Source organism: Triticum aestivum, chromosome 7D, assembly GCF_018294505.1.
Source record: "Triticum aestivum cultivar Chinese Spring chromosome 7D, IWGSC CS RefSeq v2.1, whole genome shotgun sequence".
Lineage (NCBI taxonomy): Eukaryota > Viridiplantae > Streptophyta > Magnoliopsida > Poales > Poaceae > Triticum > Triticum aestivum.
In genome coordinates, this window is record NC_057814.1 from 617,376,581 (window position 1) to 617,403,850 (window position 27,270).

The 27,270-nt window shown below is 46.4% G+C and overlaps 1 protein-coding gene and 1 pseudogene across 1 annotated transcript; both read left to right on the forward strand.

Annotated features, from left to right (window-relative positions):
• Positions 1–8,640: 8,640 nt before the first annotated feature.
• On the forward strand, positions 8,641–8,779 carry LOC123171712 (uncharacterized; annotated as a pseudogene).
• Positions 8,780–14,015: 5,236 nt separating this feature from the next.
• On the forward strand, positions 14,016–18,328 carry LOC123169724 (probable protein phosphatase 2C 21). Its single transcript, XM_044587593.1, has 8 exons — positions 14,016–14,160; positions 15,745–15,865; positions 16,242–16,376; positions 16,482–16,632; positions 16,716–16,792; positions 16,877–16,929; positions 17,571–17,625; positions 17,744–18,328. The coding sequence occupies exons 1-8, from the start codon at positions 14,021–14,023 to the stop codon at positions 18,206–18,208; spliced, it is 1,197 nt and encodes a 398-aa protein (XP_044443528.1). The 5' UTR covers positions 14,016–14,020; the 3' UTR covers positions 18,209–18,328.
• Positions 18,329–27,270: the final 8,942 nt, after the last annotated feature.

Sequence of the window (27,270 nt, forward strand, 5' to 3'; positions counted from 1 at the left end):
CCTCCCCGCTTGCGCTTGGCGAAGCCCTGCCGGGATCCCGCTACTTCCACCACCACGCCGTCGTGCTGCTGGATCTCCATCAACTTCTCCTCCCCCTTTGCTGGATCAAGAAGGAGGAGACGTCCCCGCTCCGTACGTGTGTTGAACGCGGAGGTGCCGTCCGTTCGGTGCTAGGATCATCGGTGATTTGGATCACGACGAGTACGACTCCATCAACCCCGTTCTCTTGAACGCTTCCGCTCGCGATCTACAAGGGTATGTAGATGCACTCCTCCCCTCTCGTTGCTACCATCTCCTAGATTGATCTTGGTGACACGTAGGAAAATTTTGAATTTCTGCTACGTTCCCCATCACAAACAACAAGTGATGATCAGATGACACAATTTAAAGCAATTTAAAGAACCACCCACATAGGTGAGATGTATGACGTCTTACCGAACGGTAGAGGTACGCGAGGCTAGCAGACCCCCAGGTGTACCCTGCATCCCAGTCGGCCAGGAAGTCCAGGTACATCCATAGGGTGTTGTCCCCCGAGCAGTCAGGAAAGACCACCTCTGTGAGAAGAAACCACAGGTAGGCCCTTGCATACTGCTCCACGGTCCTCGGATCCGCATCTTGCGGGCATTCGGCCCAGTGGTCTAGGAGCCATGCCAGTGCTACACCGATGTTCGGTTACTATTGATGGGAGGGCAGTCGCCGATGAGGGCGGTAACCTTGTCCGGCCAGTTCTTCCTATCCACGCGCCCAATGAGAGCATGGCCCTTGATCGGTAGGGTCGTGATCATGGCGAAGTCCTCGAGCGTCACCGTCATCTCACCACATGGGAGATGGAAAGAGTGCGTCTCGGGCCGCCAACGGTCCACCAACGCTGTGAGAGCCGTGTGGACAAGCGTCGGCGGTGTACGCTTGAACTGGAGCACGAAACCCAAGAGCCCGGCTCTCCTGTAATATGGCTCGTAGCGGTTGTCGTAGTTCATCTCTTTGACCTTGGTGTGGCCCCTCATACGTAATGGCAGAACCATCTGTCAATGTGCACATGAAAATAGTTAGAAAAAACTTTTGAAAAGGCAAAATTGTGATGCAAGACGTTGATCAGTGCTATTTACCACTCCGCTCTCGATGTAACGGGCGCGATGACCGTTGTCGAATGCCAGGTCAAGCATAGTGTAATTAGTGCCGATCGCCGGACCAATGGGGGGCCTCCTGAAACAAGAACTCTTTATGAACACATAATCATATCATATTAAACCGTTCAACTAACATCAATCATATCATATTCAACAAATGTAAAAAAAATACTATGAATATGAACTAAGGTTCATTTTCAAATTAGTTATTCTATCCTTTCATTCCATTATATCACATTACCAATCATATTCAACCATTCAACTAACATCAATCATATCTCGTTAACCAATCATATTTAACCATTCAACTAACATTAACCAATCATATTCAAGAATTGTAAAAATATATAAAAATTACCAACATATTCATCTTCAAACCACATCACCACATCACCTCATCACCTCATCTTGTGCCAAATAGGTTCTATCTTCAAACTAGTTAATAAATCCAACATATTCAACCACATCACCACATCACGTCATCAATCATATTCAAACATATTTAACCACATCAAACATCAATAAATAATTGAAAAAATATTAACATGAACTAGGGTTCATCAAATATATAAAATAGGCTCTATCATAGTCAACTTCAACGACATCACCACATAAATCATATTCAACTACATCAAACATCATATTACTCCTAATTAAACAAACCTAAAAACAACAAAAATCAAAATCTACTAGATGAAATAGGGTCCATCTTGTGCCAAATAATGCGTCGAATCGAAAGCTTCTTAACTAAAACGAATTGAAGGGATTGAGAGAGCTTACTTTTCTTGTTTCGGAGCCATCTCGATCCGCAAAAACCGTTCACAAATGAAGAAGATCAGATGGGGGAGTGAAGGGGATGAGAGAGGCCTTCCCCTCTCTGTTCTTGCGGGCGGCGGCAGGGAGAAGAAGATGGGGGCTGGGTTCGTGGATAGGCCCCACGAACCGGCCCCCACGGGCTTATAAAGGTTCGACACTTACCGCCAACGTCCTTGGCGGTAGGTTTGCACTACCTACCGCCGGGTGAACTGGCGGTAGGGCCAACGGCAGGAAACGGCAGCCATTTGGTGAGGCTGATGTGGATAAGTTCCCTACTGCTGGTGGTCACGGCGGTAGCCTGGTCAAACCTACCGCCATCTACCCTGGCGGTAGGAAAAATGGTCAGATCGTGAAATCTTTTGCAACTAAGGTCAGATCCCGATTTTATACCCAAAAAGGGTCAAAACACGAAATTTTGCCTCTAGCGGCGGTTTGGCTCGGGACCTCGGGTGTTGTGCAAGAAGGCAAGCACGACCCAGTTGACGATCGCTGGTTCCGGCGCAACCATGGCCACGGGCGCACACTCCACCTCCAGTCAGTGGTTCTGTAGGTTTTTTCTTCTTCTTATGAGAGGACACCAATTTTATTGATTACTCAACATCATTATACAGAGTTCCTTGGATGCAATCCTGAACAACAGAAAACATATGGACTAACTGAATACATACAAGCTCTTGCTAACAAATGAGCGGCAATATTCAAATGCCGACGTAGGTGCTTGAAGATCACCGAATTGGTTGTAGTGCCGCTCCACCAACATATGTCTGAATGCGGGCCTGCGGACGGGCCTCGACGTCGCGGACCTGCATCGCAATTTGGGCGCCCCACACTGACATGATCCTCCCGAACCACATAGCAAAGGACGACGTCATGACAATGAAGGACGGTGATGTGAAAGAGTGAAGGGATGGTCGGACGACAATTGGGACACCGAAAGAAGGGCTTAGATGGGTTTGGTTTTGGGGCATGGTCTAAATAGCCAGGGAAGGCAGAGCGCGTCGGGTTGAATGTGGAGCAGCGGAGTGGGCTTATTATCGGGTTGTGCCTGGTTTGAATGTCAGGTAGGCGGATGACCGGTCAGCCGGCGTGAATGTGGGCGGTTAGCCGGTCACGCTCGCTGTGAATGCATGAAGGGTTCTTGAGCCGACGCGGAAAGAGAGGGATTTTGTGTGTGTCCGGGGAGTCGGACTGCAACATGGCAGACGTCCGTACTCCCCCAAAGCTTCCCCAGTTTGTGGGATTTTGGACTCCCGAATTGGTTCAGATAATTTTGGAGACAACCCTTGGATGACTTAAAATGTCCAAACAGTCAGGCTTAGACATTTAGCGGGCGATTTAAGAGCATCCCCAACGGCAGACCTATTTTGGGGCATAACCATTTTATTGGGCTTTTTGTCCCAAAAAAACCGCCACAACAGCTATCCTTGTTGGAAATTTTGCCAAAAAAATTTGGGCATCCTGAAAAAGACAGCACCGGCTACATCTGCAGAATGCGCGCGCTGCAGCAAACGGGAAACCTAGGCTCACGTAGCCCAACTGTCGGCATTCAAAACATTCCTGCAACCGCCCTCCTCAGATTCACCTTCCCTGCCACCGCCGCCCCACTGCATCCGGCCAATCACGCCACAACCGCACTACTAGCCGACTAGATCCACCGCCACTCCACCAAATCATCAGCATCGCCACCGCCCACCATCGTTGCGTCCATTTCCACCCAACGTCGTGCCGCATTGCCCCGCGCAACGAATCTGACCTGCCGTGTCGCATCGCACCGTTGTCGCGCGACATCGCATCAGTCGTCTTGCCTCATTCACCGTCGTGTCGCACCGCCGGATGCGACTGAAAGGCACGCGAGCAAGTCAGGCTACCGCGGTGCTGGGCCGCGAGAGTCCGGCCGCTTCGGCGTCTAGTTTTAGTGCGATGGCCGGAGGTATTGGCTCTACACCTTTGAGTCAGCGGAGGTTGCCACACGCACCTATCACATCGCCGTGTGGAGGCTCGCCCGGGAGCGACACGAGCTCCACTTTCTGGAGATCGAGACACAGGCGCATGCGGAGTTCATTAGGCGACTGGTGACCATTGAGTCTCGCCCGTCGATACGGGAGACCTGCATCGTCCTCGAGCAGAGGAACACCTAGGAGAGGGATGGGCCGGTGATGGCGAGGTTTGCGATGGAAAACTCGCACCTCTTGTAGGCGGAAACGGGGTTCTTCTGGAAGAGGGAGAGTGAGCGCAAGAAGGTAGGGCGCAAGACGGAGGACGAGGCTGGCCCCTTCGCTGTTGTCAAGCTGGAGTCCGACAACGAGGTTGAGCCCGGCGACAAGAGTGATGAGTCCGGCAACATTGACTTGGACGACCTGTAGGGTGTCCATTAGGATGATCTAGTAATTTGGATGTTCGTTTAATCTATGTAATATTTGAATGAACTCTAAATGTTTGAAGTGAACTATGCAATGCTTAGATGTTAATTTTTTTATTTAAATGTTTATAGTCCCTATTTTAGGGCAGATGAAGATTTTTGAGTGACCTAAAAATCACTTTTTGATGGTTCGAACTTTACTTCAACAATTTTATGGTGCCTAAAATAGAGCTGCCGTTTGAAATACACCGACGATCGGCGTTTGAGTTGCAATAGATCGGATTTTTTTCTGGAAAAAAAAGATGCGAATGCGCTGTGGCGGAGTTCAAAACCAAACTGCCAGAGATAGAGGTTTAGAGGTGATTACACAAAAAACACTATTTAAAAATGGAGTATACGTACATGGTTAAAAAAGGACCACTTTTCATGCTCACCACGTGTGAAATCCGCGGTATCTCCACCACGTATAGACCCTTGGCCGGCTTGCCCTCGGTACCCAAGCGTGGCCGGCGTGCTGTGCCCACGTTGCGATCGAGACACCCAACACCTACCCCATCAGCCGGTTCACTCCCACAGCTGGGTGCCGTGCAGACCGGCCATGGAGCACGCGTCACGAGGGGACAAGAATCGTGGCCCGCAAGCATGCTGAGAAGTTGCATGCTGTACTTAAAATTGCAGAAGGAATCTCATAGGACGGGATGAGAGCACCATAGCCTTCTTTCTGTCTGAGAAACGAACGGGACAGTACAATATAATCAATTCACTATATATGTGGAGTAGTACTACCTTGGCTTAAACTTTTTCAATGAGCTGCATCATTTCAACCGGGCAGTATAATCATTTCAAACCAATAGCACTTGCCTTCCCAAATTATCCACAATGTGGCGCATTGAGTGACTGTACAGCAGCACAAATTTATACAAGCCTTTTTCTGCGTGCTGGAAACCATGAGATATTCACGAGCAATACCGCAAAATGCATTGTTTTGTTGCCGGTCATCAAAAATACCAATTTTAAACATAGATTTAATAAATAACCTTATATTGGGTAAGAAAGTAGAATGGTACTCACTCAACATCCCAAAAATATCCATAAAAACCGACTAAAATGAAAATTAAAAAAATGCGTACAAATGAAAAAAAGTGGAACCGTTGTCGGCCTATTAACAAGCAACATGAAATGGCCTTGAGCCCAATAGAAAATTGACTCACCCAAAACAATGGCCAGTTGAAAATTAAGACCCACAAGACAACAGTAGTCACAACAGGAAATAAAACAAGGACACAAATCTTGAAGCATAAATCAACTGACCGGGCACGCCTCATTTGATGGCTTCCACATCCGCGTCCCTCACATTCAAACCCTCAAAACCATATAACCCATGCAACGCTACGTAAGCACAATCAACAACACGCAGTTCATCGGATCAACTTTGCATCGCCGGACAAAAGAAGCATAGTTCATCGAAGTTCAACGGCAAATCCATACTACGAACTTATAACATAGTTAAATATAGACATAACGGGGAAGGATGGAGGAAATCATCATTTCCTCGCAGACCCCTTCCCCTACCGGTCGTCGGCATGGCTGTGCCCCTCCTGCTGGTAGGCGTCGGCGTGCGGAGGTGCGTCGTCGTCGGAGCTGGAGGTGGAGTCGTCCGCCAGCCCAAGTTAGAGCTGCACCTCATGCCCGACAGCATGCGAAGCAGGCGCTCCCGCTCCTTCGCATGGCGGGCCGCCTTCGCCTTCGTCGTCACCTCCTTGGTCATGCCCCCACTTTTCCCCCTTTACATCCGGTCACATTGAAGATGGAGTGAGAGAAAGAAGATAAAGAATAAACAAAGAGAAAACGTGGTATACGTTGGGCCAAATCCTATGCGGATGCAGGACCACTGACCGGACACGCCCGAGAACTCCTCATACTCACATGTTAGGGCAAAATGAGGAGTGTCGGACAACCCGAGGCAATACGTTGGGTCAACTTTTTTCCTTCTCTCTCATACCCGATCAGTGGTCCTATTCAATTTGAGGAGTCCGATATAGATGTTGTAAACCCGACCCAAGGTTTATTAAACTGAATGTGGATGTTGCACTTTTTTTGGGTTGAAGGAGTGGGTGCAACTGCTGCTATCTTATGAGACATTTGAGGTAATGTATTGGCTGCTCAATGCAAGTTTATCCCGTATGCTACCGACTTAGTTACAAAAGAAGGAATGGCCATGAGAGATGGTCTGAAACTTGCTAACTCCATTGGCTTCAACCGGATGGCGGCGGAATCTGACTTTTTTTCAAGTGATTAATTTTTGCACTGGGCAAACAAGATGGTGGGATGCGGTATCAACAATTTTTGCAGGGTGCGTGAATACAACTACAATGATTGGGAAGGTCATATTTAAGCATTTTTTTCATCCGGCTAATTAAGCGGCTTGTGTGCTAGCAAACTATAGTTGTTGCAATAAGTCTTTTTTTCTAGTTGGTTGGATGTGTTGCTTGACTTTGTTATCAGTAAGTTGGCAGACAATGTAACCTTATTTTTTATTCCAATAAAGCTAGTGGCCATCCTAAAAAGAAATAAAGATTTGATTTCATTTGTAGCACACCATCTTAGTTACTCTTTTTGAGCCAATGGCTATTTGCCCGCACTGTAGACAACAAGTAAGACGTGTGATATACTGATATTGTAAAAAAAGAAGAAGAAGAAGCAAGACGTGTCTGTGCCGATGAAATGAACCGTGCACGTCGCCCCGGTCGGTGCCGAGTACCGCGTTGGCGGAAACGGCGGCGCAGGCGCGCGTGAACCGCACCCGCTGGGCCTTGTCGCGATCCAACGGCGCGGTTGGGCGCCGGGCGAAGAAAAGGAAGCGAATCTCTTTGTTTGCCGCGCCTGTGTCTCTGCTGCGAACTGACCCCTTTTGACGCAGGGGAGAAGGCGAGGAGACCGAGCGAGCATTCATCTCCTCTGCTCCGCACTACCATTTCCCCTCTCCGCGCCGCGCACCTAAGCAGAGAGCAGCCAGAGAAGCCCAAAACCCTAGGTAAGAACCTTCTTCTCGTCGCCACCTCCCCTGTTCTTGCTATGCCGCATCATGTGGGGGGTGCCGATTCTGGGCTCGGCCTTGTCGTTTGCTCTTGGAGGGATGCGCTGCAGCAGGAGCAGAGGCTGCAAATGCTGAGACTTTTTTTTTCTCCCTTGCGTGCCCGTAGATCTGCTTCGGCCCTGTTTTGCTTCAGATTTTTGAAGTTGGCTAATCTGAACTTCTGGAGGTGGACGAGGAGGCTGAACAACACCGACCCCCCGTGGTGATTTCTGTTCACCTTTTCGATCCTTTTTTTTTGGGGGGTTTTCCCCCCTTCGCAGCGTGCGGATTCGCACCATTTGTTCTTGATTCCGCTGGGGTCCTTGTCGCTATCCCCCCACCCCACCCCACCCCTTTTCGTTTTCCTATTTTGCATATACTCTTACATTCTTGGCATCTAGTCTAGATATAAGAGGGTTCCATTATTTTATTCTGGTCTCGGTGGCGATTCAGTGTCACTGTCAGCAGTATTACGCGCAGCCAAAGTTCCACAGAAATCTTGATTTTTCTCTACTGCCTTGTGTTAAACATAGTGCAATAGGCCCATAGGGCGCACCGGCCGAACCTGTCCATCTTGTTGTAACTTCTTATCTCTCTATCTCTCTAGATCTTCCTTGTTTCTCAAGATGTAATCCCAACAACTTTGTATGCTTATCAGGGAGATGCCCCTGCCTATATAACACGCAACCGTCGCCTCTAACGAGGTACGACGTTCTCCGCTCGTTTACATGGTAATCAGAGCCTCCTCTATCCACTACATCTAGCAAAACCTACCACCAGCCATCTCGTCCTCCACAAGCTCCGCTCAGATCGCCTCCATGGGGCAGGTCGCCGAGAAGCTTACCCGCACCAACTATGTTCTGTGGCGTGCCCAGGTGACGCCGCAGCTGAGAGGTGCTGGTTACTTCGGCTACGTCGACGGGACGATGCCGCAGCCCGCCCAGTTCATCATCACGAAGGACAAGGACGGGAAGGAGGAGAAAACACCCAACCCTCTCTATCCGATCTGGTTCAGAGAAGGGCAGCAGGTACTTGGATACTTGCTCAATAACCTTACCAAGGAAGTCCTCGTGCAGGTCACATCTATAGCCACGCCGCACGAGCTCTCGGCAGCCCTTGCCCACATGTTCTCGTCGCAGTCCAGGGCGCGCGTCAACAACATCAGAGTCGCGCTCTCCACGGCGCAGAAGGGGACGCAGTCGGTAGCCGCCTACTTCGCCCACATGAGGTCCCTGGCGGATGAGCTCACAGCTGCCGGCAAGCCCATCGATGATGATGAGCTGATCTCCTACATCACCTCCGGCCTCGACATGGAGTACCAACCTCTCGTCTCCGCCAACGACGCCCGCACCGAGCCCATCAGCATCGACGATCTCTACTCCCAGATGAGTAACTTCGATCAGCGTCTCGCCCTTTACAGCTCGGCGGGGTCTGGTGGAGGTTTCAAATCCTCTGCTAACGCGGCTGCTCGCGGCCGCGGTGGCGGTGGACGCGGCGGTGGCAGCTCCTCTCGCTATCGTGGGCCGCAGCGCACCAAGGGCAAGCCATCAGGCGGCGATGGCAACCCTCCTCCACGCAGCGGCAACGGCGGCGGCGGTCGGCCCTACAACAACAGCAACAAGGGTCGCCGCGGAGGCCGCCCACGAGCTGCTCCTGACGTGCCGCGCTGCCAAATCTGTGGCAAGCCAGGCCACACCGCGCGGGACTGCTGGTACCGCTACGAGGAAGATGAAGAATCTTCCCAAGATGAGAAGGTTGCGGGGGTAGCCGACGGCTCCTACGGCGTCGACACGAACTGGTACGTGGACAACGGCGCGACAGATCACATCACAGGGGAGTTGGAGAAGGTGACCATGCGCGAAAAGTATCGTGGGCAAGACCAAGTCCATACCGCCAATGGAGAAGGTATGAGCATTAGTCATATTGGTCATTCAGTAATAAAAACTCCCCAAAAAAATATTCGTCTCAGAAAATTTTTGCATGTCCCTAGTGCATCAAAGAATCTCCTTTCTGTTCATCGCATTGCTCTCGATAATCATGTATTCCTTGAGTTTCATCCATTTTTCTTTTTGATCAAGGATCAGGTCACGAGCAAAATCCTCTATCGAGGTAGATGCGTTCGAGGGCTCTACCCGTTGATTCCGGAGCTTAGGAGATTGAATAAACAAGCCTATGGTGTCACCAAAGTGTCTTCAACACGATGGCACGATAGATTAAGGCATGCATCATTTCCTTTGATTGAGAAATTACTTAGAAAGAATAAGCTCCCGTTTGTTGGTGAGCGTGATTGTGAAACTATTTGTGACTCATGCCAGCGTGCTAAAAGTCACCAGTCAGCTTATCCTATATCTACAAGTGTTTCTACCAAGCCTCTTGAACTCATTTTCTCTGATGTTTGGGGTCCCGCGCCTACTTCAGTTGGGCGCCACACTTATTATGTAAGCTTCATCGATGATTTTAGTAAGTACACGTGGATTTATCTCCTCAAAAAGAGATCTGATGTGTTTCAAGTTTTTCACAACTTTCAAGCACTTGTAGAAAGAAAGTTCAACTGCAAAATTCTAGCTATCCAATCTGATTGGGGAGGGGAATACAGAAACCTCAATTCCTTCTTCCAACAGATTGGCATATCTCACCACATATCGTGCCCTCATGCTCACCAGCAGAACGGGTCTGCTGAGCGTAAGCACAGGCATATCGTCGAAGTAGGTCTAGCTCTTCTTGCAGCTGCCTCTATGCCATTAAAATTTTGGGATGAAGCCTTTCTCACCGCAGTTCATCTTATTAATATTCTTCCTAGTAGAGTCATCAAAAATGAAACTCCGGTAGAACGCCTTCTTCACACCAAACCCGATTACAAATCCCTCCGAGTGTTTGGCTGTGCGTGCTGGCCAAATCTTCGTCCCTACAACAATCGCAAGTTCCTTTTCCGGTCAAAACAATGTGTCTTCATTGGTTATAGTCCACAACATAAAGGTGTTAAGTGCCTTGATGTATCCACGGGTCGTGTCTATATATCCCGTGATGTTGTGTTCGACGAGATAATTTTTCCTTTTGCACATCTCCACCCAAACGCCGGCTCTCTCCTTCAAAAGGAAATTCTTCTTCTTCCATCTCATCTCACCGGTTCTGATAATGGGGATGGTTTTACTACTAATGATCAATTATTGACTAATCCTCCTACTAATGGTGGTGATGAGTTTTGTGATGAAGCAGAAAAAAATGGGACAGAAAATGATGAAGGAATTGGCCAAAACTGTCATTTTATGCCTCCTGGATGCAGCAGCAGCGCCATCGAGGCAGATCCGCCTCGGGATCGGGGCGCATCAGCCGCGGGATCCGAGCGTGACGGGACAGACGAATCTGCACCGAGCCCCGCGCCACGCCACGATAGCCGCGGTCCGGCCAATCACGGCGCGCCCGCGCGGGTGGACCACGCGTCGCCTGCGTCCGGTCGGTTCGGCCCCGAACCGCGTCACTACACGCGGCGCGCGCCTCGGCAGGATCCGGGCGTGGAGTCCCGCGCCGCATCTGCGGGGGCCCACTCATCATCGCCTCATCATGAGCCGGACGCTGCGGCTGGCGCAGCTGCGGGATCCTTTGTGCCGCCATCCTCCAGTACGTCACGCCCTTTGGTCGCAGAAAATCCCGCCTTGTCACCCGCGCCTGACGCACCCGACAGGTCGTCTTCGGGATCTGCAGCTGATCCAGGTGCTGGATCTTCTGTGCCTGCCTCTTCGCCATCTCGGACCAGACTTCAAAGGGGAGTAATCCAACCGAAAAACTACAAACATATAGCAAAATTTGGCTATGCTTGTAATACACATGGTGCAGATACTGTTCCACGTACTGTAGTAGAAGCTTTGAATGATCCACGATGGAAAAGGGCCATGGAAGAAGAGTGCAAGGCGCTTGACAAAAATAAAACCTGGCATTTAGTCTCTGCACATCAAGGGAAAGGTAAAAATGTGATAGATTGTAAATGGGTTTTCAGAGTAAAGAAGAAGTCTGATGGAACCATTGATCGCTACAAAGCCAGACTAGTTGCGAAAGGTTTTAAGCAAAGGTATGGCTTAGACTATGAGGACACATTTAGTCCTGTTGTAAAGGCTGCCACTATTCGCCTTGTTTTGTCTATTGCCATGTCTACGGGATGGAGTCTCCGTCAGCTAGATGTACATAACGCGTTTCTCCATGGTGTTCTGGAAGAGGAAGTGTTCATGCGACAACCTCCTGGGTTTGAGGACAAAAGTAAACCCTTTGCAAGCTTGATAAGGCTTTGTATGGATTAAAACAAGCTCCCAGAGCATGGTATTCCAGGTTGAGCTCAAAACTTCAGGCACTTGGTTTTGCTCCTTCCAAATCTGACACCTCATTATTTATTTATAATAAGTCAAATACCTCCATATTTGTACTTATATATGTTGATGATATTATAGTCACAAGTTCATCAGATGAGGCTGTCACAGGATTGTTAAAAGATTTAAATTCTGAATTTGCTCTCAAGGATCTGGGAGACCTGCATTATTTTCTTGGTATTGAAGTAAAGAGAGCAGGAAATGACCTCTATCTTACCCAAGAAAAGTATGCAACTGATCTTGTAGCCAAATCAGGGTTGAAAGGTTGCAAGCCAGCATTGACACCTTTGTCCAGCTCAGAAAAATTGTCCTTGTCAGAGGGAGAACTCTTGAACCAAGAGGATAGCACCAGGTACAAAAGTATGGTTGGTGCATTACAATATTTAACCTTGACTAGGCCTGATATTTCTTTTGCTGTGAACAAAGTATGTCAGTTCCTTCATGCACCTACTACAGTACATTTGACAGCTGCAAAACGCATACTTAGATATGTTAAAAATACTTTGAGCATTGGACTAACTTTCAGCAAGTCACCATCAACACTTGTCAGTGCATTCTCTGACTCTGATTGGGCAGGCTGTCTAGATGATAGACGATCAACTGGTGGCTTTGCAGTGTTCTTTGGTCCAAATCTGATTTCTTGGTGTGCTAAAAAGCAAGCTACTGTGTCTAGATCCAGCACAGAAGCAGAATACAAGGCACTAGCAAATGCTACTGCTGAAATTATCTGGGTTCAGTCTCTGCTTAAGGAACTTGGCATACGCTGCAAACAAGCTCCATGCTTATGGTGTGATAACCTTGGTGCTACATACCTTTCTGCTAATCCAGTTTTTCATGCACGAACTAAACATATCGAAATATACTTTCACTTTGTCAGAGAAAGGGTTGCTGCCAAGAAATTGGATGTTCGGTTTATTCACTCTCAAGATCAAGTTGCTGATGGGTTTACCAAGACCTTGCCTACAAGAAGTTTTGAGGAATTTAAGCGTAATCTCAACATGTCCAAGTTGTGATTATGGGAGGGTGTTAAACATAGTGCAATAGGCCCATAGGGCGCACCGGCCGAACCTGGCCTGACTAGATAGATAGAGTCCATCTTGTTGTAACTTCTTATCTCTCTATCTCTCTAGATCTTCCTTGTTTCTCAAGATGTAATCCCAACAACTTTGTATGCTTATCAGGGAGATGCCCCTGCCTATATAACACGCAACCGTCGCCTCTAACGAGGTACGACGTTCTCCGCTCGTTTACACCTTGTTGCTACTGTGCGCAGCAAAGTCTAGATCTTTGAAGTACTTCCTTGTCAATTCGTCCGTTTTCCTTCTGCTATCAAAGTAAAGCCTTAATTTGGTTTTAGTCAGTTGGAAGATACTCAGGTTCAAAGCTGCGTTGCGTTACTGTTACTGTACATTAGTAACGCAGTTTGCAAGCAGGAGGAGTTTACAACCTTGCAACTGAAAAAGCTCTATGCTTTGTTATGCAGTGTAGTGTTAGTATATTTACTGTACAAGTTGCAAGTTTTCGCTGATAAAGATTTCTGTGCTATTTCTGTTACATGAACCTTTCAGCAAGTTTACCGGGCATGGAGAAATCTAAAACAGACAAGTGTTCTACCCAGGGAGGATTCGGTATAATCAAATATGCTGCGTCCTCCATGCAAGGAAACTGTGATGTCATGGAGGACTTTGTGAGTTCTCTATATTCAGTACTTTGTGCAAATAGTGAGATGGTATGCATTTTGATGAAATAATGAATTTGACCCACGCATGCTTTAACATTTGCAGCATACTGCTATTCTAGATCTGAATGAATCTCAATCATCGTTTTTTGGTGTTTATGATGGCCATGGAGGTTTGATCTTCGTCATTCTGATACTGTTAGAACATGTTACTTTCTAGTTGTTTGGTCTTTTATACAATCATGTGTCAGTAACTACGATTGAACATAACTAATCGAGTTATGCAATCGGGTTTGTGCTGAATTACGACGACAATAACATAACTTGTGAGGATATTGTGTTTGAGTGTAGCACCTGGTAGCCGGCTGTCATACCAAACCATAGTCTTCGCTCCCAGCTTCAATGGTCACAACTTTTATTGATACTTTTTTTCGAGTGGTGGATGCATTATGTTACTAATATCTTCAATACGTCAGTGTACTTTCGTTACAGTCATACACATTATTTGAAGGGATATTTCAACCAATATTTGTCTTCACTCTGTTTTAATATATGAACTTAGTACAGGCGTATGATTTATACAGGCTTTGTTTTTTGTTATATAAGATGGTCATGAAGTGTTATATGTTTGCCTTTTCAGGAGCAGACGTTGCAAGGTATTGTTCTAGTCAATTTCACAACGAGCTTGCTAAGGATGACGACTATGGCAACAATCTGCCAAAAGCAATGAGTACTGTTTTCTCCAGGTATTTTCCATATGATTAAATCATGTACTCTACATTTTCAGAACAAGTTTCTCAAAACTATGCACTAAGCTGATGGGGCAATAGTCAGTAGTGTCCTGTGTGTCAGGTTTTTTGGGAATTAGGTAGATAAGAGCCTTGTTGAGTACCGCAAATCCGCGACCATCAACGACCAATAATTTCAGGAGAGCAGCCATGGTATCCCAGCAAGCTTTCAAATGCACCGAGTCTGAAGATAAGACACTGTGTTCCAAAATAAAGCCCAGTTTAGTCCAAAAAAGCTCAAACATGAGGCATTTCTTCTGATTAAATGCAGCGTTGAGAGGCTCTTGAAGATCTCCTTTCCTACATTGCCTGGTGGCTGCTTGAAGACCCTCTTGCTGTTGTTCACTTTTGGGTTCTATTCTCCCGCAGTGCAGACTTTCTTTATGTCTAGTTATGTGGATAACTATTCACTAGTCTATTAGCGTTATTCATTGCCTACCCTGGAGGTCTGGCTTGTAGAATTCCCAGGGGAGGGTGTCCGGAGTCTGCCTTTTGGCTAGATGGGGGATGTGCTTGCTGGTGCACACTCCCCCCATGTTCTCTTTGTGTTGCGAATAGGTAGTGCTCCTAGTCTGCTTCCTTAGACCATGCATCGTTTGTTGCTTTACCTTCGCTCCTAGTAGATGGGAATCAGAGAGGAAACTCCCTTTTATCAAAAAAGAAGAAGAGAAAGGGCCTGCAGGCTGCAGCAGACTGTTTGGGTTGTTAAGCTCTCAATCCACAGAAACCAGAGCTCTATCAATTTTGGTAAGTATGGGGACTTCTCTCTCGTTACTCCATGTAAAACAACGTCCGTGCATATATACTTATCTCAGTTCATGGTCCTCCACATAGCACCTGAACCTAGACATTATATTGCAATTCAGATCTAGTTGCTCTTCTCTGATGCTCTAGGCCTAGGACAAAGTAACGCTGAGCCATCCGATCAGGTAGAAATTGTGTTTTGAGTTTGTCTCCCTGAGGCCCATACACAATAGTCATCCACGAAGAATTGGCGTCTTTTAGACGCACCAGGCCCATGACAAAATTAGTGTCAAGAGTGATCTGGTCCACCTGTAACAAGGCCGAATCCCAAGCCAACAGTATGCTCCTCACGTCTCCACAACAGGCAAGCAAAGCCGTCAAGTGGTGCATTACAATGTATTGATCGATTACAGCAACTTTAGTTTCTTGCAAACACACCAAATTAACATGCACCAAGTCAATAAACTCCCTCACTGCTTTCCTCTTTGTGGGCTATTCAGACCACAAATGTTCCAGCATAACACCCTGGGATTGATATCCATCAAAAAGAGATGAACATCACCACTGCCTGCCTCAATAGTTTTCAAAAATTGTGAATTCTTAGCTATGACACGCAATTCCGTCAAATTTCGTTAAACAATACGGCTAACTGTGGCCCACACAAAAGACAAGCTTTAAGTCCCATTATGCAAGTTCACATAATCTGCACTATGTATGCATTTCCATTTCAATATTGAAAGGTGAAAAGGCCAGCACGTAAATATGGCAAATCTAATTGTTTTATTCTTAATGTTGCAGTATTGACACAAAGTTGAAACAGTCAGATGACTGGAGGACGATAGCTAATCCTCCTGGTATTAGAAATTTAAGAAGGAGCCTCGGGATTGCTGGCTGTGCTGTTAAGCGATGGTTATGGAAGGTGATATAGAATGTTATTTAAGCATTTAATTGTTGAAGAATCAATCAAAATTTTATCTCTTTGTATGCTACATATTATCATGTGAAAGGAATTGCACTTTTCTGAGATGTGCTTTGGAGTTGCCACTGATATATTTAACTCATAATCCCAATTTGTGTTCCATTGAGTGCTTAGTTTACTGAATTGGAAGCTAAATGCTCCTTATGTCATCATAAAATTGTACTACCAAAATTGAGGTTGAGTTGATTACTTTATTCTTCATAGTTTGCTTCTTTTATTGAAGGGCACATCAGCGAATTTCTTCTTTAATAGTTTATTTTTCCATATGATTTTCATCTTTTCTTTATTATACCTGAGTTTGGAATTTGTTTTGCAGGCACCTTACCCTGGGCCCCTACAGGAAGGATGCACTGCATGCACGGTTGTCATCACAGGCAACCGCATCACTGTTGGAAATGTCGGTGATTCCCGCTGTGTACTCTCAAGGAACGTTGAACTCCCAAAAGTTCAGGTAGAGTGAAAATTAAATTAAATTTCTGTTTGATGCATCCAATTTTGTGATAATGTATGCGTTGAAATGTGCATAAGATTTTTGTTTGTCCATTTTTATGGTAAGGCTCTTGTTCTATCCACTCTCCACGAACCAGCTGCCAAACATGAAAAGCAGAGAATCTTAAAGGCAGGAGGACAAGTATGGGCTGAAGCTGGTGGGTCAAAGTTGGGCATTCAATGCGTTGAGGGAACGTTACCCACTTCCAGATCTTTTGGTTAGTCCTTATCTTATTTCCTTTATGTTTCTTGGGTACAATCTATTCATTGTTGATGGGCGTTTTGACTATTTACATCTCAGGTGATTACCAATTCAAGCAGAATAAACATTTGCCTCGTGAAGAACAAATGGTGATATGTGTTCCAGCCATATTCGAAGTAAGTTTGTCACTATGTTGCATGAGCTATGTGTAAGTTTCTTGATGCGTGCGGTCTGATGGAAACGACTGTTTATTTTTCTAGGAGGTGATTTCTGATACCATGGAATTTATTGTGGTAGCAAGTTCTGGCATCTGGTAAGTATGAAGAAAAAATAACTGTTGATCCAAGCCAGTAAAGTTACTCTAAATTATTATTTATCTTTCATGCTTGTTCCATCCTAGGACAGTAATATTTGGAACCTGAAGTTTGCACATTTTGGTTCAAGTTAAATTTGACCCACCATGCACTACAAGGGTCTGAGTTTGAGCTACTTCATCCACATGTGAAATTCAGTTTCTGTTTTCTCAAACCGGAGGACAGTAAACTATTTTCTGAGTTCAAGTTGCTGAAAAGAGCAATATGTGTCAGTATTGCAATATGCGTCAGTATTTAGGTTAGCTAGTGCCTTGTATTGTGTTGATAAATAATCAAATTTGATGGTTCCATATCATGTTGATTTGCTATATGGAAATGGCAGTTCAGTATGTTTGTTTGTTTTCCGTAATAACAACAATAGGAGTTGTGTCAAAAGTTTTCTGTTCACTGCAAGAATGCTAAAACTAATAAGAGATGGCGTTACTGGTCAGCAGTCGATAGATCCAGCCATACACATAGGGACACAATTTGGTGTCATGTTTCATAGTTATAATTTCCTCTATATATTATCCCAGAAAAAAAATCCTTTATACATTGTCGTAACAAGATTACATCTATTGTTTTTTTTCTTCTTCTCCAGGTCTGTCATGACCAGTAAGATGGTGGTTGAAAAAGTACGCGAAGGCTTGCAATCCGTGAGTCTTGTTTGTTCAAAAAATATTCTGCTTGTCAATAACAGTAATATTATGTTTAAGATAAACTACTTACTTGATGAAGAAAATTCAATTGCTTTGGGATTTGTCATCAATGCAGGGAAAAGACCTTAAAGCCATCTGTGAAGAGCTTCTGGATTCATGCCTTAGCAAGGGATCAAAACTCAACCTGTCAGTGATATTGGTCCAGTTCAATTTGAACCAGGCTGCTCCACAAGTGCAAGCTCCTGCCTATGTAGGCGATGACATAGTGGAAGTTCCTGCCTCCCATGTCGGTGACCAAGCATCTGGTGTTGGCGGTCAACCTGTTGAACCTGCTGAAGACAGCGTGGCCGTCAACACCGAGAACAACGGCGAAGGGCTGGGGCTGGCAAAGAAGAAACGTTTAGGATGCTTTTCTGTCGACGGCAGGGGATCTCGCAGAGGCAAATCTCCCACAAGATATTTCAAGGGACTCAACAGTTTCTGGGGTCTGTTCAAGAAAGGGAAATGTGCCAGCCCGAATGCGGCCATGAAAGAAGAAGTTCATGTCTCTCGGAAAGAGGATGCAAGCGACCAAGTTTAGAGAGTGTCTACTGAGTTCCTGGCAGTCGGCCAGTGCATGCGTGGGGTGTTTGTGTTTTAAGTTGGAAAAAAATACCTTCCCTATCAACCGACTTCTCACTGGAAAAACCAATCGCTCCCAACTCATTCAGATGAAAAACGCTTCGCGCGATCGACCATGATTCACCTCTCTGCCGTGGCACATGCATTGCCCTTGAAGTTCTCTGTCGTGGCACACGCATTGCCCTTGTAGTTTTCTGTCGTGGCACACACATTGTGCATCTGTTCCAATCACCACAGCACTAAAGAAGCCAGCTTTGCAACGAAACAGCCGCTAGCTCCTTGCCGCTTTAGACTGCTATATATATACACAGCTAAACACAACGAAACAACGCTATCACGGGCAAGTACTGCATCACTTTAGACTCCTGCTATCTGCAACTACTTGCCGCTTCACATACACAGCTAAACACACAGCACCGCTAAAAAGAAACATACGCAGCTAAACACACAAGGGGGAAAAGGGACGCAGCTTGTCACCAAGTAAGCAAAGGCGTTTACCCAAACAGTTTTTCATGCATTACTTTCATCCAACTTTGTTAAACCAGAAATATTATGAGAACATAGCAATTTGTCTGAATTATTTAAAAGAATGGTTTCATTAGGCACATGTATGTACCCACGCAAAGTATTGGTCATACTGCTTACCACCAAATAATGGCAATTAGGGCATCTCGAACGCTGACCCCACAAAAGAACACGGTGTCCGTCCGTGGACTGGTATCACACCCAAATAATCGCGATTAGTGCATCTCCAACACCGACCCCAAACGGACAAGGCATACATCCGCGGACTATTTCGGACCCTGACCATCCAACCGCATCCCCTAACCATCCACCCAGTTTCGGCGCCAATTTTCATTTCAAATGCATAGCAATAGCAAGTTAAAGTGCTTCGTTCACATAACACCCGATCACAACCAAAAGAGGCCGATGTTCATAGTTTTATATGTCCTATCACAAAGGTATCTTAGTCCGACAGTCCATGCAAAAATGGACTTTTTGCCTTGCTGGACCGGCTATTCGAGCCTCCACGCTCATCCTGCCGCCGACTCCTCCTTTCCATCCTCCTCCTTCTCCGTCGTCTCCAGCTCGCCCTTCAAGCGCCTCAACATCCTAAGTCGACGGACGGCTTGCACGATCATCCCCGACCGCCCCCTACAACCCACTCGCCCCTGCTCCCCATCTGCAGCCATGCCCATTGCCCTTCTTTTTTCCACCCGCGTCCTTTGCCTTCTATTAGAGGTGGAGGGCTTACTGTGTCACTGAGTTGATCATTCGGGCGGCCGCCTTCGCCGGATCATCCACCTCCACCGTCTCCGGCATCTTATCGTATGGGTGAAGGAAATATGCCCTAGAGGCAATAATAAAGTTGTTATTTTATATTTCCTTATTCATGATAAATGTTTATCATTCATGCTAGAATTGTATTAACCGAAAACTGGATACATGTGTGGATACATAGACAAAATAACGTGTCCCTAGTATGCCTCTACTAGACTAGCTCGTTGATCAAAAGATGGTTATATTTCCTAGCCATGGACATGAGTTGTCATTTGATAACGGGATCGCATCATTAGTAGAATGATGTGATGGACAAGACCCATCCGTTAGCTTAGCATAATGATCGTTCAGTTTTATTGCTACTGCTTTCTTCGTGTCAAATATATATTCCTCCGACTATGAGATTATGCAACTCCCGGACACCGGAAGAATGCCTTGTGTGCTATCAAACGTCACAACGTAACTGGGTAATTATAAAGATGCTCTACAGGTATCTCCGAAGGTGTTTGTTGGGTTGGCATAGATCGAGATTAGGATTTGTCACTCCGAGTATCGGAGAGGTATCTCTGGGCTCTCTCGGTAATGCACATCATATGAAGCCTTGCAAGCAATGTGACTAATGAGTTAGTTACGGGATGATGCACTACGGAACGAGTAAAGAGACTTGCTGGTAACAAGATTGAACTAGGTATAGAGATACCGACGATCGAATCTCGGGCAAGTAGCATACCGATGACAAAGGGAGTACCTATATTGACATTGCGGTTCGACCGATAAAGATCTTCGTAGAATATGCGGGAACCAATATGAGCATCCAGGTTCCGCTATTGGTTATTAACCAGAGAGGTGTCTCGGTCATGTCTACATAGTTCTCGAACCCGTAGGGTCCGCACGCTTAACGTTCGATGACGATTGGTATTATATGAGTTATGTGTTTTGGTGACCGAAGGTTGTTCGGAGTTCCGGATGAGATCATGGACATGACGAGGAGTCTCAAAATGGTCAAGAGGTAAATATTGATATATTGGAAGGTTACATTCGGACACCGGAATAGTTTTGGGAAGTTTTAGATGATTTTCAGAGTACCGGGAGGTTACCGAAACCCCTCCTGGGAAAGTTAATGGGCCACATGGGCCTTAGTGGAGAAGAGAGGGAAGGCCATAGGAGGTGGCGCCCCCCCTTGCCAATCCGAATTGGACAAGGGGTGGGGGTGCCCCCCCTTTCCCTCTCCTACTCCTTCTCCCTTCCCCCTTTTCTACTCCGGGAAAAAGGAAAGGGGGGGGGGGGCGAATCCTACTAGGAGTGGAGTCCTAGTAGGACTCCCTCCCCATGGCGCGCGCCCCTGGTGGCCGGCTTCCTCCTCCCTCCTTTATATACGGGGGCAGGGGGGCACCCCAAAGGCGTAACATTGTCTTAGTCATGTGTGGTGCCCCCCTCCACCGTTTACTCCTCCGATAGTATCATCGTAGTGCTTAGGCGAAGCCCTGCGCGGATCACATCACCAACACCATCATCATGCCATCGTGCTGACGAAACTCATCGACTCCATCGACACTTTGCTGGATCAAGAGATCGAGGGACGTCATCGAGCTGAACGTGTGCAGAACTCGGAGGTGTCGTACGTTCGGTACTTGATCGGTTGACTCGAGAAGACGTTCGACTACATCAACCGCGTTAAGTTAACACTTCCTCTTTTGGTCTACGAGGGTACGTGGACACACTCTCCCCCTCTCGTTGCTATGCATCTCCTAGATAGATCTTGCGTGATCGTAGGAATTTTTTTAAAATTGCATGCTACATTTCCCAATAGTGGCATCCGAGCCAGGTCTATGCGTAGATGATATGCACGAGTAGAACACAAAGAGTTGTGGGCGATAATAGTCATACTGCTTACCACCAACTTCTTACTTTGATTCGGCGGTATTGTTGGATGAAGTGGCCCGGACCAACATTACATGACCACGTTCATGAGATCGATTCTACCGACGTGCTTTGCACACAGGTGGCTGGCGGGTGTCTGTTTCTCCAACTTTAGTTGAATCGAGTTTGACTACGGCCGGTCCTTGTTGAAGGTTAAAACAGCACACTTGACGAAAAATCGTTGTGGTTTTTGTGCCGTAGGTTTGTACGGTTCATGCTAGCAGCCCATAGCAGCCACGTAAAGCTTGCAACAAACAAAGTAGAGGACGTCTAACTTGTCTTTGCAGGGCATGTTGTGATGTGATATGGTCAAGACATGATGTGATATAAATATTGTTGTATGATATGATCATGTTTTGTAAAAGTAATCGGCAACTGGAAGGAGCCATATGGTTGTCGCTTTATTGTATGAAATACAAACGCTATGTAATTGCTTTACTTTATCACTAAGCGGTAGCGATAGTTGTAGAAGCAATGGTTGGCGAGACGATCACCACGACGCTATGATGGAGATCAAGGTGTCAAGCCGGTGACGATGGAGATCATGATGTTGCTTCGGTGATGGAGATCGTGAGCACAAGATGATGATGGCCATATCTTGTCACATATTTTGATTGCATGTGATGTTTATCTTTATGCATCTTATTTTGCTCAGTACGGCGGTAGCATTATAAGATGACCCCTCACTAAATTTCAAGGTATAAGTGTTCTCTCCGAGTATGCACCGTTGCAAAAGTTCTTCGTGCTGAGACACCATGTGATGATCAGGTGTGATAAGCTCTACGTTCAAATACAATGGGTGCAAGCCAGATTTGCACGCGCGGAATTGTGACGCCCGGGTAATTAAGTTACAGAAACCCCCTCGTAATGATGCCACATCACCTCGGTTACTATTGTTAAACTCGCGTTGATTAGGAACCGATTCAAATTCAAATTCAAAATCAAGGCAAACAACAAAAGTTTTCAAATGTTAAAACTAAAATGTTCGGGTTGTGACAAATGTTGCATAGGTAGTTATGGTGAAGAACCCATATTTAAATAAAATGTTTAAATGCACTCTAGTAAATAAAACAGTGGCTAAAACAAATATTTAAATGATTTTACAATATTAAACAAATACAGACTAACCTATTTGCCTATCAAACTAAAGGTGATAGTAGCCCAAATTATAATAGGTTTTTTAGATGCAATTCTTGTATTTTAAAACTAGTTTTGTTTTGAAATGAACTAAAACAGAAAAGAAAATAAGTAACGAAAAGAAAACACAAAAAACAGAAAACAAAAGAAAAAAAAGAAAAAAAAAGAAAAGAACCCCCCGGGCTTCGGCCCAGCAGGACACTGGCCCAGCCGGCCGACCCCCCACTCCACTTAACCCCCCACGCCCCCGAAACCCTAACCCCCACGCACCCACTTCCCCCCACTCGTCCCACTCCTCCCCCTCCCCCGATCTAGATCGGATCGGGGCTCGCAGCGCCAACCACCGCCCGGTGCCCGCGCCACTGAGGGAGTCCTGGACTAAGGGGTCCTCGGGCGTCCGGCCTGTTATCTACTAGGCCGGACCGATGGGATGTGAAGACATGAAGACCGAAGACTGTACCCGTGTCCGGATTGGACTCTACTTGGCGTGGAGGGCAAGCTTGGCGACCAACTATGTAGATTCCCTTTGATGTAATCGACTCCATGTAACCCTAGATCTCTCCGGTGTCTATATAAACCGGAGAGCATAGTCCGGATAGGGATATACTCATTACCATATTCATATAGGCTAGACTTCTAGGGTCTAGCCATTACGATCTCGTGGTAGATCAACTCTTGTAACACTCATATTCATCAAGATCGATCAAGCAGGACGTAGGGTATTACCTCCATAGAGAGGGCCCGAACCTGGGTAAACATCGTGTCCCCCGTCTCCTGTTACCATCGATCCTAGACGCACAGTTCGGGACCCCCTACCCGAGATCCGTCGGTTTTGACACCGACATTGGTGCTTTCATTGAGAGTTCCACTGTGCCGTCGCTAAGAGGGTTGATGGCTCGCCTTGTTGTCAAGGATAATATCATCTCCGGAGGAGCCCTGGCCCCAGGCCAGACCCTCTGGCTCAGCGGCTTCGTCATGACCGCCGGCTCGGCCCTTACCGACGACGACCTCTCAAGTCATCGAAAATCGCCTCCGCGTTGATCCCGAATACTCCGACCGCATGGATCCAATGGAGTTATCGTCATTGAACGAACTCCTGGATCAGATGGCCGCCTTGGGGGTCACTACAGACTACGATCGGGTTGGGCTTAAACCTGACCAGAGAGAAATTAAAACTCCATGGATCACCCATCAGATAGCGGTAGTCGAGGAGGGGAGCAACTCTTCCACTATATTGAAGACAAACTATGTTCGGATCTCCGATCTTGAAGAGCCGGATATTCTCTGGTAGGAAGGCATGTCTCTTCCTCCGAATATAGTGTCGGATGAGGAGCCCAAAAAATCAGTCGATATCCCGGAGCCCGAATTGTCAGGCCCGGTAGATCTCCAAACTCCGGATCCAAAATAGGGTCAGGGTTCGGATTCAATTTCACCCACCCACCCGGACATAGACGCTCTCAGGAGCACCAAACAACAGTCTCAGGAAACGGTCCACCACTTCTGGGCCAGATTCCTCCTTGTCAAAGACAAGGTAAAAGACTGCCGCGACGAAGACGCGATAGCAGCATTCTGCAAACAACTGCGCGGACGAAGGCATCCTTAACGCCATCAATCGCCGCCGCATACCATTCGCTGACTTAGCAACTATCGTACAAAGGTACAGCGCGATGGAAATGAAGGAAATATGCCCTAGAGGCAATAATAAAGTTATTATTTATTTCCTTGTTTCATGATAAATGTAATTATTCATGCTAGAATTGTATTAACCGGAAACATAATACATGTGTGAATACATAGATAAACAGAGTGTCACTAGTATGCCTCTACTTGACTAGCTCGTTAATTAAAGATGGTTATGTTTCCTAACCATAGACATGAGTTGTCATTTGATTTACAGGATCACATCATTAGGAGATGATGTGATTGACTTGACCCATTCCGTTAGCTTAGCACTTGATCGTTTAGTATGTTGCTATTGCTTTCTTCATGACGTTAGATTATGCAACTACCGAATACCGGAGGAACACTTTGTGTGCTACCAAACGTCACAACGTAACTGGGTGATTATAAAGGTGCTCTACAGGTGTCTCCGAAGGTACTTGTTGGGTTGGCGTATTTCGAGATTAGGATTTGTCACTCTGATTGTCGGAGAGGTATCTCTGGGCCCACTCGGTAATGCACATCACTATAAGCCTTGCAAGCATTGTAACTAATGAGTTAGTTGCGGGATGATGTATTACAGAACGAGTAAAGAGACTTGCCAGTAACGAAATAGAACTAGGTATTGAGATACCGACGATCGAATCTCGGGCAAGTAACATACCTATGACAAAGGGAACAACGTATGTTGTTATGCGGTTTGACCGGTAAAGATCTTCGTAGAATATGTAGGAGCCAATATGAGCATCCAGGTTCCGCTATTGGTTATTGACCGGAGACGTGTCTCGGTCATGTCTACATAGTTCTCGAACCCGTAGGGTCCGCACACTTAAAGTTCTGTGACGATTTGTATTATGAGTTTATGTGTTTTGATGTACCGGAGGTAGTTCAGAGTCACGGATGAGATCGGGGACATGACGAGGAGTCTCGAAATGGTCGAGACGTAAAGATCGATATATTGGACGACTATATTCAGACATCGAAAAGGTTCCGAGTGATTCGGGTATTTTCGGAGTACCGGGGAGTTACGGGAATTCACCGGGAGAAATATTGGGCCTTATTGGGCCATACAGGAATAGAGGAGAGATGCCAAATGGAAGGAGGCGCGCCCCCCTCTGGTCCGAATTGGACAAGGGGTGCAGCCCCCTTTTCCTTCTCCCTCTCCCCCTCTTTCCTTCTTTCCTACTCCGGAAAGGAAAGGGGAATCCTACTAGGACTTGGGAGTCCTAGTAGGACTCCCCACACTTGGCGCGCCCCCTCTAGGGCCAGCCTCTCCCTCCCTCCTTTATGTACGGGGGCAGGGGGACACCTCTAGACACAACAATTGATCTCTTGATCTCTTAGCCGTGTGCGGTGCCCCCCTCCACCATAATCCACCTCGATCATATCGTAGCGGTGCTTAGGCAAAGCCCTGCGTCGGTAGCATCATCATCACTGTCATCACGCCGTCGTGCTGACGGAACTCTCCCTCGAAGCTCTGCTGGATCGGAGTTCGTGGGACGTCATCGAGCTGAACGTGTGCTGAACTCGGAGGTGCCGTGCATTCGGTACTTGGATCGGTCGGATCGTGAAGACGTACGACTACATCAACCACGTTGTCATAACGCTTCCGCTTTCGGTCTATGAGGGTACGTGGACACACTCTCCCCTCTCGTTGCTATGCATCACCATGATCATGTGTGTGCGTAGGAATTTTTTTGAAATTACTACGTTCCCCAACAGTGGCATCCGAGCCAGGTTTTATGCGTAGATGTTATATGCACGAGTAGAACACAAGTGAGTTGTGGACGATACAAGTCATACTTCTTACCAGCGTGTCACACTTGGTTCAGCGGTATTGTTGGATGAAGCGGCCCGGACCGACATTACGCGTACGCTTACGCGAGACTGGTTTTACCGTCGTGCTTTGCACACAGGTAACTAGCGGGTGTTAGTTTCTCCAACTTTAGTTGAACCGAGTGTGGCTACGCCCGGTCCTTGTGAAGGTTAAAACAGCACCAACTTGACGAACTATCGTTGTGGTTTTGATGCGTAGGTAAGAACGGTTCTTGCTCAGCCCGTAGCAGCCACGTAAAACTTGCAGCAACAAAGTAGAGGACGTCTAACTTGTTTTTGCAGGGCATGTTGTGATGTGATATGGTCAAGACGTGATGAGATATAAGTTGTTGTATAAGATGATCATGTTTCACTAGTACAAAACAGGGCTTTCGTCACAGGGCAATATTCACATTAGTCCCGGTTCAATCACGAACCGGGACTAATGTGAGCATTGGTCCCGGTTCGTGCGGCTAAGACATTAGTCCCGGTTCACCTGGGCCATTTAGTCCCGGTTGGTGCCACGAACCGGGACTAAAGGGTGCGATGCCCATTAGTACCGGTTGGTGGCACCAACCGGGACTAAAGGTTAGTCCTTTAGTCCCGCTTGGTGCCACCAACCGGGACCAAAGGACATCTGCCCGCGTCGCGGCCAAAGTTTAGTCCCACCTCGCTAGTTGAGAGAGCTCGAGAGTGGTTTATAAGCGCTGCTGCGCCCACCCTCTCGAGCTCCTCTCAATTGCAGGCTTTCGGGCCTAACCGTACACTGTGTGCCTGTGGGCCTACTGGGCCACCTGCGGGCCTGAATCCTGGCCCATGGTTGGGTTTCTAGTCGTATTCAGGCCGTGGTGGCCCAGTAGATGGCACTTTTTTTCTTTGTTGCTTTATTTATTTTATTTTGTTTCTACTTACAACAAAATACGTACTGTTGCTATTTTTATTTATTTTATTAAATTTTATTTTTTAATTCTTTTTGCTTTTAGGTCACAAAAATTATAAACTTTCTGTTAGTGCCATTAGTTTTCAAATTTGAATTCTTTGAAATTTCTGTGATTCTTTTCCTGCTATTTAATATTACTGTGTTTTATGATTCTATTCAAAAACAGATTTTGTTATTTTAGTTCCTAACAAAAAAATCTTTATGATAATGCTTTTTGCTATTAAAATGTCTAACAAAAACATTCTTTATGAAAAATTCTTTTTGCTATT

Excerpts from the sequence above, each read along its gene's own strand:
- LOC123169724 (XM_044587593.1), top strand. The coding sequence starts at position 14,021 with ATGGTCATGAAGTGTTATATGTTTGCCTTTTCAGGAGCAGACGTTGCA. Across the intron at positions 16,377-16,481 it reads TTGAACTCCCAAAAGTTCAG|GCTCTTGTTCTATCCACTCT; the intron begins GTAGAGTGAAAA and ends TTTTATGGTAAG. Across the intron at positions 16,793-16,876 it reads GTGTTCCAGCCATATTCGAA|GAGGTGATTTCTGATACCAT; the intron begins GTAAGTTTGTCA and ends TTATTTTTCTAG.